Below are 11,044 nucleotides of genomic sequence, written 5' to 3' on the forward strand. Positions count from 1 at the left end.
ACAGCTCCCACCTCTACCACCAGCGGGTGCACACCACAGAACGGCCCTACACATGCTTGGAATGTGGGAAGAGCTCCAGTGTTCGAGCAGTTTGGATCTCCTCAAGCACAGCACACCAGTGTCCCGAGTGTGGGAAGACCTTCAGGCACAGCTGTAGCTCGACCCAACACAAACAGAGCCACCACTAAGAGAAGCCCTGAGAGTGCCCTGAGTGCGGGAAGAGCTTCCTGTGCTGCTCCAGCTCCAAGCCCCATGGGAGGATCCACACTGGATGATCCCCAGTGACCCCTGGTGGGCAGAGACCAGTGATCTGTGTTGGGAAGGCACCTGCCTGCGGGCTCCACATCCTCCTGGGTCCCCATGGCCTGGGTTTTCTTGTCATTTTTCTTTGTCTCTTCAAAACACCCAAAACTGGAGTAAAAAAATAAAGACATTGAACTAAGACATTGATGGGAACATGGGGGAATCTTCCAGGAGATGTGGGGGATGCTGGGTCCAAGGGATTTGAGGGTTCCTGGGAGGGATTTGGGGGTTGCTCAGGGCTTTGGGCACCCCAGGCTGAGTGGCTCCAGCTGGGAGGCCCTGGTCACAGTTCTGGGGCAGCTGATCAAGGCCCCCCTGCCCTGGGACTGTTCCCATCTCCCCCATCCTGGTTCCCGGTGTTCCCTGTGCAGGATCCCCCTCTCCCTGCTGTCACCCTCCTTTCCTATCGCCCATTCCCATGTTACCCCAGTCTTGGGCCCATTCTGCTTTCATCCCAGTCTGAATCCCATCCCCAGTCTCATTCCCTGTCCCTGTACTGTCTGTCTGGTTGTATTGCACTAAGTTGTTTCTTTAGTTATTGTCCTGCACTGGGTGGTCTTGTTATTTTACAGGGAATAGTTGGCGTTGTGTCACATGGTTTGACCCGCACACCCCAAAGCCCCAGTGCTGGTCTTGCCCTGGGTTACTCCTCCCCTCGGCCCTCCCATCAGTTGTTTCCCATTGGCCGTGGCCTCTCTCCTCCGCCCCCCTTTCCCTGGGGTTAAAATCATCCGCATTCACACACTTGATCTCTTTTCCCCTCTTGGATCTCCCTTGGAGTGATTCTACAATGAAGGTGGGATTTTTGGTCCCGAGGAGAAGAGCGCCTCCCGTCCTTTACTTTGGTCCTTGTGAGATAGTGAGGCCCGGGGTTCCAGAGCTGCCGAACCAGACATCACAAAGGCCCTGGGTCAACTCTGCATTGCCGTTCCCATATTCCAAATCCCATAATCCCCGTCCTGTTCCCGTATTCCCGATCCTACTACTGGTCCCACATTTCCATTTCTGTATTCCCTGTCCCACTCCCATATTCCCATTCCCACTCTCACTCCTGTATTCCTGTTCCCAATCCCGATACCATCTTCCTAATCCCTGTCCCATATTCTCTCTCTGGTTCCTGTTTCCATATTCCCTGTCCCATTCAATATTCTCGTCCCCAGTCCCACTCCAGGTCCCTCACCCATCTTCTCAATCACATTCCAGTCCCTCTCCCCATTCCTGTCCCTGTTCCCATTTCTGGTTGCAATCCCAATATCCTGGTCCTTGTCCTGGTCCCTGTCCCTATCTCCTATTTTCAGTCTCATTCCTGGTTCTATTCCCAGTCCCTGTCCCCATTCCTGGCGATGTCCCCATTCCCGGTCCTGTCCCGGTCCCATTGCTGAGGGCTGCACAGCTCGGGCTGGCTGTGCCACACGAACCGTTCAGCCCTGCTGCTGTCCTTGGCCAGCTGCAGAGAGCACAAGGCTTTGGGCATTTCTCGGAGGCCCCCAGCTGGCCGGAGCAGCCCCTCCTGCCAGCAGCCGCTGTGCCTCAGAGCCCTCCCTCATGCTGGGGCCATGGGCCTGGAGGAGGCTCCTGTTCGAGAGACAGGAGCGAGGCTGCAGCTCCCGCCTTTGGCCCTGGGCCGCAGCAGCGCAGGGGAGGCCCAGCTGCAGAGCTCACAGCCCCTGCTGGCTTTCACTGGGACACTCTGGAGCACCAATCTCCAGCCCATATTCTCTCTCCGGTTGCTCTTTCCATGCTCCCTGTCCCGTTCCCATATTCTCTTCCCAGGTCTCATTCACAGTCCCTGTCCCCATTCTCATTCCCCGGCCCCATTCCCGCTCCCTGTCCCCTCTCACCGGACGCCGCGGCCATCGCTCCGGCCCCTCCCGGCCCTCACATAACCCCGCGCTGTTCCCATCCACCAATCCCCGAGCACAATCGCTTCATTATTTGCATAACCACCCCCTGTGGTTTGGCCCCGCCCACCTCCTCCGGCTGCTGTTTGCTCCCAGTTCCCTCCCAGTGCTCCCAGTAAGAGCGGCCCTGGCAGGGAAAGCGCTCCCAAATCCTTCCCGCTGATCTCAGAATCGCTCCCGCTGTTCCCAGGATCGCTCCCAGTGCTGCGCGGAGCGGGGTTGTTTCGGAACCCGCCCAGGGCAGAGCGCTGCTGCTTTTGGGTGTCGGCGCTGCCGGGGCCGGGCTGGGAGCGGAGCGGAGGAGGAGCGGAAGGAAGAGGAGCAGCAGAGCCACGTTGGTTTCCCCAGCGCCTTGCCCCGCCACTCAGGCCGAAGCTCCCCCCGGCTCCTGCTGCATCACCCCCTCCAGGAGCCGCAGGTGAGCGGGATGGGGGAGCTCGCACCAAATCCATCAGGGAGTCTCCGGGAGGGTTTTTTAGTGGGGCAGGGGATCTGTGACCCTTGCTGGACGCCAAAGCCGAACCGTAAATTTCCCGTGGAGGGACCAGCCTCACGTTCGCCCGGTACCGGCAGGCACAGAGGCGATCTCGGATTTGGGGATCCCCGGGAGAGCCGAGGGGAGCGCGGGAGCCCCGGAGCGGGGAGAGCGCAGAGGGGCGATCCCGGAGCCGGGGGACAAACCGGCTGCCTGGAGGGATGGGGGAGGCTGGGGATGAGCGGGCTCCGGGCCCCCCAAGGCTGAAAGGGGCGCTGACTTCTCCAGCTGCACTTGGGCAGCGGGACCATCAAACCCAACGCGCTCAGCCCTTGTTTTCCCCCCCAAACCAGGATTTCCCAATCCCAAATCTTGGCCCGATGCAGGAGGAGGAGAAGGCTGTGAGGAAGAGGAAGGTGGCCCGGGAGCCCCAGGGAGGTGAGGAGGAAGTCAGTGCCCCTTTCCCTCTCTCTCCCTCTCCATCTCCCAGCCCAGCACGGCCCCCGGCTGCAGGACAACCCTGCTGCCAAAGCTGTCCTGCTGGGGACGCACTGGGGGGATCTCCTTGTCCTTCCCTGTGGCATGGAGGCAAATCCCATCCTCTCCTTGTCCTTCCTCCCCCAGACCAGGAGCTGAGGATGGAGAGCAGGGAGGACAAATGCCCACAGCAGAACCTTGTGGAAGAGGCTGTTTTGAGCAGCTCCACAGCACAGGAATCCAACAGGGAGGAAAAGCTCAGGAGGTCACGCATGAGGAGGGGCTGCAAACGCAGATCACGGGGATCTGAGGGGGAAAGACCCACCCTGGACCGGGGAGGTGGCCGGAGCTCAGAGCTGGTGGTCGATGAAGAGCTTCAGGATGGGGAGAAGCCCCACAAGTGCTCGGAATGTGGGAAGAGCTTCCGCAAGAGAGCCTACCTGGTTCGCCATTGGAGAATCCACACAGAGGTTCGGCCATACGAGTGTCCCGAGTGTGGGAAGAGCTTCAGGACGAGCTCCCACCTGGCTGTCCACCAGAGGAGCCACAACGGGGAGAAGCCCCACAAGTGCTCAGAATGTGGGAAGAGCTTTAGTAATAGATGCAACCTCATCATCCATTGGAGAATCCACACAGAGGTGCGGCCATACGAGTGTCCCGAGTGTGGGAAGAGCTTCAGGACGAGCTCCCACCTGGCTGTCCACCAGAGGAGCCACAACGGGGAGAAGCCCTTCAGGTGTGGAGAGTGTGGGAAGAACTTCAGCAAGCGCTGCAACCTGAACTACCACCAGCGGATCCACACTGGAGACAGACCCTACGAGTGTGATAAATGCAGGAAGAGGTTTCAGACCAGTTCTCATCTCCTCCGGCACCAGCCGATTCACTCAGATGAGAGGCCCTTCCACTGCCCTGACTGCAGGAAGGGCTTCAATGACAACTCCAACCTCATCAGGCACCGCCTCATCCACACCGGAGAGAGGCCTGGGACGAGGCCCTACGAGTGTGATCAATGCTCAAAGGCGTTTAAGAGCAGCTCCCATCTCCTGCTGCACCTGCGCATTCACACAGATGAGAGGCCCTTCCGCTGTCTCGACTGCGGGAAGGGCTTCAAGCGCAACACCCACCTCACCAGCCACCGGCGCATCCACACCGGGGAGACGCCCTATGAGTGTCCCGAGTGTGGGAAGAGATTCCGGCATAGCTCAGCCGTGACCCACCATCAACAGAGCCACCACTAAGGGCAGCCCTGTGAGCCGTCCCGACTGCAGGAAGAGCTTTGTGTGCTGCTCCAGCTCCATCACCTATGGGAAATCCACCCTGGATGATCCCCAGTGACCCCCGGTGATCCGTGGTGGCAGTGATCCCTGTTGGGAAGACACCTGGCTGGGGGGCTCCGTATCCTCCTGGCTCCCTGTGGGTACCTGCACGCATCCACAGACCAACATCCAAAATCCATTTTTTAGAGCTGATTTGTCCACTCCTGACCCCAGAAAAAAATCACTTTTTGCCCCTTCTGGTGGCCCTAACAACACTGGATAGCCTTGGAGGTCTTCTCCAACATAAATCCATCGTTTTAATTCTCTCTGGCCCACGGGCATCTTCCACAGCCAAATGGGGAGGGACTGGGGCAAAACCCTCAATTTTCGAGACAGTTGGGTGGAAAACCCCTCCAAAAAAGATTCTTCCCACCTGCCAAGCACATGGATGCTCTGCCAGCAGGGATATATAAATTGGTTTTTTTTTTTTTTTTGCCTTGAAACGAAAAGGTTTCTGTTCATTCCTTTCAAAGCCCTGAAACTGGCATAGAAATAAAGGCATTGGACTAAGGCGTGCATGGGGACATGTGGGGGACAATGATATGTGTAGGGCCATGGGGGCACATGGACATAGACAGGACCATGTGGGACATGGCGGAACACAGACATGGATGGGAACATGGCAAACATGCATGGAGACATGGACTGGGACAGCGTCAATGCCACCACCACAGTGCCACCAGCACCTTCATCTGGGACATGGCAAAGCGCTGCCTGATGCAGTTCCTGCCACCACATCCCCACTGTCACCACCACGGTGTCCCAGCTGAATGTCACCACCCATCAGGGCAGGGTGGGAACATTGTTCAGCTGGTGACAAGTGGCCTGGAAGTGAGTGACAGCCACTAGGGTGTCCCAGGGCCACCGCACTCAGGGGACTTCAACTGCCCCTGGGGACAGGCTGGGGACAGGGGAAAAGGTCAGTGTCACCTGTCAGGTTACGTTGCCCTGCACTGGATGTCACCAGAGGCGTCCTGGTGGCAGCATCCACACAGGTGTGGCAACATTGTCCCCTGATGTGTGTCGTGGTTGCATCGTGTCCCCTCCCCTCTGTATGTCCCTATCCCCCACCATGGCTCCCTGTCACCCCTATGTGTGTCCCCGTCCTGTCCCGTGTGTCCCTGTCCCTCCCACTATGTCCCTGCCCCCACCCCTGGTGGGGCTGAAGTCCCCGAGGTCTTGGGGTCGTCGTGTCCTGCAGGGTCTCTTTGTGTCCTGCAGGGTGTCCCTGTGTCCCTCAGGATGTTCCCATGGCTGCTCCTGGCACTGAGTGTCTGCGCCCACCCTGGTGCAGGTAGAGTCCTGCCACGGCACCTGTGACACCCCACGACATCCCATGACACCCTTTGATTTTGAGTCCTTCCCCCTCCATTTTGGGTCCATTCCCTGTGCTATGGGTCCCACTTCAAACCACCCCAGAACTCCCCAAAATTCCTCACCCATGATGTCCACGCATCCCCCTGGAACTTCCCCCAGGCTCTCAGCCACGGAACTGTTGCTGGTGACACTGAGCCACAGGATCCACAGGCTGTCCCCAAGGGTGGCCCCGGCTGCCTGCAACAGGTCCCTCATGGTGTCCAGGACTGCAACCCCAAACATCAGTCAGTGACCCCGAAAATTCATCAGGGATCCCAAAAATTCACCAGGGACCCCAAAAACCCCATTAGAGAGCCCCAGCCCCAAATCCATCGTGACAGGTTCCGCATGCTGGCTGGTACTGCGACCCCAAAAATTCATCACAGATCCCAAAATTCATCAGGGATCTCAAAAATCCGTCAGGGATCCCAAAATCCCCTGCTGGGGACAATCCTGATGTGTCCCTTAAGGAGTTGAGGACACCTCCAGGATTTCCACCTCTTGTAGTGTGTTTTCTTTATTTGGCAGGTTCTCTGTGTAATTTGTGGTTTTGCAACCCCTCTGTATTGTCCTCCCTGTTACTCAGTTTAGTTCTGTTTGTTACCCAGCTACTCCCTGCCAAGTTTCAAACCTCCCCTCCTTGCCAGCTGTTAACCCCTCCTGCCCTACCTTTGCCCAGAACCTTCCTTACTCCTCCTTCCATTAAATGTCAATCCCTGCCTGAACCTGCCCTCCCCTTTAGAAGCTTCCCTGTCAGTTTTGTATCCTTCGAAACCCCATTAGTTTACTCAAGCTGTTCTCCTCCCTTGAAATCCTTCCTTGGTTTACACATTGTATTCCCTGCCTTGTGTTCCACCCCCAGTTCCCCCAATTAGCTAGAGATTGTATCCTCCCTGAGACCCCCCCATTTATAAGCTGTTGTCTGCCCTCTGTTCAGGGTCCTGGGATCCTGCACTGGCATTGCCCCTCAGCCTGGGTTTTGCCCCCGAGCAAGGGGCCGGATAGCTCAGTCCCTGCTGGGGACAGAGTCCAAATACCCAGGCTGCTCGTAGCCATGGCTACCTTAAGCAAGCTTAGTGGATATCAGCTCTTTAGTGATTATCAGCTCTCTTGGAATTCCAGCTCTTTGCTTGCTAAGGTGTCTGGCAGGCTACTGGGGGAAGCAGACAAGAGAGGAGAAGAAAGGCCCTGGCGTTCCACAGCGATGGTTTTATTGGGGAGTCTGTGAAGGTTCCAGCGACGGCTCTTTTTCTGCTGAATGGGCTAAAACAGCCCCTTTTTATAGGGTACAAAGGGATCCAAACTTGTCCAATAGTAGGGGTTCGGGGAAAGTGACCTATGGGGTTGCAGAGATAAGGTGGGGTCCGAGAGGTGGAAGACAGGAGCTTATTTTGCTATTTCATCATGACTCAGCAATTCCTATCGCTAAGCCTCAGCCCTCCATGGGGCCTGGCCAATTCCATGGAGCCTGCTACAGACTCAGGGAGTTTTGCAATCGAATAAAGTTCCCCCAGTTCCACCCTGAGGCCCGTGCTGCTGCCTTATTGTTTCCGCGCCAAACCTCCACTGGCAGCTGGGATTCTGCGGAGCTCCAACGGGGGCTCTGTCGCGCCCCTGTTATCATCCAGCCAGGACTCAGCGCCCCACAACAGATCCGCCACATCCACCCCTCCCAACCTTGTGTGTCCCCCCTCACCCTCCCTGCCCTGGGGACATTTGGGGACACCCCTCTCACCCAGGTGTCACTTCTGGGGGTCCCTGGTGAGCTGCACGGCCACAGCCAGGCTGATACCCTAAGGTTTCCATTCTAATACACAGTTCAGTACACACAGCACATCTCAGTCCCTCCCACAGAACACAGCCAGTGAGCCAAAGATAACCCTTCCCCAGTTTCTCCCTCCGAATCTGGGCAGTGAAACTGCATCTCAGCCTCTCCCACAGAACACAGCCAGTGAGCCAAAATTAACTCTTTCTCAGCTTCTTTCACAGAACTTGGATAGTGAAACCCTGGCTGCGTGTCTCCTGAAAAGCACTGACAGTAAGCTGGAAGTAACTCTTTCGCAACTTCTTTCACAGAGCCTAAGCAACATAACTGCCCACCCGCCCATAACCCAAAACACAAACAGTGAATCTTCACCAACAGAGCTTTCAGGAAACTAATATCTCCACCACTTACAGGTGAGTGAAGGGGTGGAGGTTGGGTTTACCTACGAATGCTCACAAAAAACAAATCAGGAGACAAGTTAATTACAAGTTAATTACGGGGCCAAAAAGTTCTGGTAACCTTCACTGTTGATACGGGAGCCCAGATCTCTGCACTAACACATAGAGATGCCCAGAAGTGTGGAGTTGTTCCAACAAAAAGGCAATGCTGCGTTCTTAATGCTTTAGGAACTATAGAACCCATGAATGTTGCTTTAGTCAAAGTAACACTCCCTGGAGAGGAAAATCAATTAGTTGTCAAAATGGTAATTGGGGACATCCTGAATAATCTGCTAGGGATGGATGTCCTTGCAGGAAGGCAGTGGGAAGACACCGAGGGTTTTCTGTGGTGTTTTGGCACTCCACAACTTAACATTAGACTGCTTCAAACTGCACCCGCACTGCCTTACAGTAAAACAATCAATGTGAAACAATATCCTTTGCCTTCTGGAGCTAGGGAAGGCATCAAACCGGTTATTCAAGATTTGCATGACCAAGGAATAATAATTAACACACAGTCCCCTTGTAATTCATCCATATGGCCAGTCCGAAAGCCCAACGGGAAGTGGAGACTTACGATAGATTATGGTAGGCTCAATGCCAACACTGACCCTCTGACTTCAACAGTGCCAAATTTAGCTGAATTAATAACATCAATACAAGAAAAAGCTCACACAGTCATGGCAATGATAGATGTCAAAGACATGTTCTTCATGATACCTATACAGCCAGAGGACGTGGATCGCTTTGCATTCACATGGGAGGGACAACAGGACACATTCACCAGACTCCCTCAGGGATACAAACACTCTCCAACACTAGAACACCATGCTTTAGCTAAGGAATTAGAAAAAATACCTAAAACTGACACTGTAGGTGTTTAGCAATACATTGATGACATTTTGGTGGGAGGAGAGGAAATTAAGGAGGAGGGGGATCTCCAGCAGAATATAATCCCTCATCTGGAGAGCCTTGATTCAAAGACTCCCCCAGAGAAAATCCAAAAGCCTTCTCAGGAAGTAAAATTTCTGGGAATTTGGTGGCGATCTGGCAGCACATGCATCCCACCTGACACTTTAACTTCTTTAGAGCAAATGAAAATGCCTGAAAACAAAAAAGACCTCCAGCAAGCTTTAGGACTGTTAGTATACTGGAGGAAACATATGCCAGATTTCTCAATCATTGCTAGGCCCCTTTACAATTTACTAAGGAAAGGAGTCAAATGGGATTGGACTCCTTCTCAGGAGGAAGTATTACAATTACTGATTTTTGAAGCCACAGCACATCAGGCATTGGGGCCCATTCATGCTAAAGACCCCTTCCAGGTGGAATGGGGATTTGCCTCCTCAGGGCTATCAATACACATCTGGCAGCGAGGTCCTGAGGGTCCAACAAGGCCTGTCAGCTTCTTTTCCTGTGGTTTTAAAGATGCTGAGAAAAGATACACTACCTGGGAAAAAGGATTGTTTGTTGTTAGCTTAGCTCTCATTGAAGTAGAGAAAATCACACGGCAGCAAGCTATCATCTTGAGAGGTCCCTTCAAGGTAATTAAAGCTGTCACAAATGGGACCCCTCCACCTGACGGCATAGCTCAAAAGTCGTCAGTCAGGAAATGGTATGCTCAAATAGAGTATTACTGCAATACCTTTCCTGTCACAGAAGGTGCTGCAAAATTCTTGGCAACACAAGACACTGAGAGCCTAGATAGTAGCCAAGACAAACCTGCTTCTGTAATAAAAGTAGCACCACCCTTCTCACCTGAGTTAGCAGCAAACTGTTGGTTTACAGATGCTTCCTCTAAGCAGGAAGGAAAGACTTGGAAATATAAGGCGGCTGCCTTACATATTTCATCTGGTGAAAAGATTATCACAGAAGGGGAGGGCAGCGCTCAGGTTGGAGAACTCGTAGCTCTCTGGAGTGTCTTCCAGCGTGAGGCACAAAACACTTCTCCGGTTTACATCTATACTGATTCATATGCGGTATACAAAGGCTGCACTGAGTGGCTCCCTTTCTGGCAACAGAATGGCTGGGAAGTTAACAGAATCCCAGTGTGGCAGAAAAATAAATGGCAAGAAATCCTAGAAATCGCCAGTAAAGGAAACTTTCTGGTTGGTTGGGTAGCTTCTCATCAAAACAGATGGGAATCAAGCAGGTGAATGGAACAACAGAGTTGATGAACTAGCAAGGCTTAGCCCCCTGAACGAAGAAACTATTTCAGAGGATTGGAATCAACTGTTATAGTGGTTACACGTAAAAAGACAGCACACAGGTGCAAAAGATCTGTACCAGGAAGCACACGCCCGCGGCTGGCTGGTTACCAGGGAAATGTGTAAAGCATGCATATCGGCCTGCGAACAGTGCCGCAAGCGACTGGAGAGGCATCCTTTAGAGGATGATCCTCTGCATTTGAGGAAAGGTAAAGGCTTGTGGGATGTGTGGCAGGTAGATTATATTGGTCCTTTTAAGAAATCAGGAGGTAAACATTTTGTGTTAGTAGGAGTGGAAATTGTATCTGGGTTGGTATAAGCTGATGCTTTTAAAAGGGCCACAGGTGATAATACAGTTAAAGCTTTGCAGGAGTGGTTTGGAACTTTTCCAAAGCCGCAAGAAATTCAGTCTGACAATGGGTCTCACTTTACTGCCAAAGTGGTACAGGATTGGGCCAGAGCCGAAGGCATAAAGTGGACTTTTCATACTCCTTACTACCCTCAGGCTAACGGGATCGTGGAAAGGACAAATGGCCTTTTAAAGCAGTTCCTTAAGCCCCAGAAAGCAAACTGTGACTGCCAGCTGTGGGAGGCTGTTAAAGGGGTAAATAGCAGGTGGGGAGTGAATAGCTGCCCCAAAGTCACCGCTTTTTACCCCACACCTCCAAGCATCATCCCTTCGCTGGAAGGTCCCGACGATGCAAACAATCCATCACATTACCCTGGACAACCTGTCTTAGTGGACCTCCCCACGGTGGGCGAGGTACCGCTTGTGCTGAAAACCCCTCTGAATAAATATGCATGGAT

General features: G+C 53.7%; 1 protein-coding gene across 2 annotated transcripts; it reads left to right on the plus strand.

The window, feature by feature from the left end:
- Positions 1 to 2,415: 2,415 nt before the first annotated feature.
- LOC134429430 (zinc finger protein 239-like) lies at positions 2,416 to 7,353 on the plus strand. Of its 2 annotated transcripts, XM_063176590.1 has the most exons (3): positions 2,416 to 2,622; positions 3,033 to 3,117; positions 3,304 to 7,353. In XM_063176590.1, the coding sequence occupies exons 2-3, from the start codon at positions 3,060 to 3,062 to the stop codon at positions 4,392 to 4,394; spliced, it is 1,149 nt and encodes a 382-aa protein (XP_063032660.1). In that variant the 5' UTR covers positions 2,416 to 2,622; positions 3,033 to 3,059; the 3' UTR covers positions 4,395 to 7,353. The 2 variants fall into 2 exon arrangements, with proteins under 2 accessions (XP_063032660.1, XP_063032661.1); XM_063176591.1 differs by lacking the exon at positions 3,033 to 3,117.
- Positions 7,354 to 11,044: the final 3,691 nt, after the last annotated feature.

Source organism: Melospiza melodia, chromosome 25 (assembly GCF_035770615.1).
Source record: "Melospiza melodia melodia isolate bMelMel2 chromosome 25, bMelMel2.pri, whole genome shotgun sequence".
NCBI classification, from domain to species: domain Eukaryota; kingdom Metazoa; phylum Chordata; class Aves; order Passeriformes; family Passerellidae; genus Melospiza; species Melospiza melodia.

Excerpts from the sequence above, each read along its gene's own strand:
- LOC134429430 (XM_063176590.1), top strand. The coding sequence starts at position 3,060 with ATGCAGGAGGAGGAGAAGGCTGTGAGGAAGAGGAAGGTGGCCCGGGAG. Across the intron at positions 3,118-3,303 it reads GGCCCGGGAGCCCCAGGGAG|ACCAGGAGCTGAGGATGGAG; the intron begins GTGAGGAGGAAG and ends TTCCTCCCCCAG.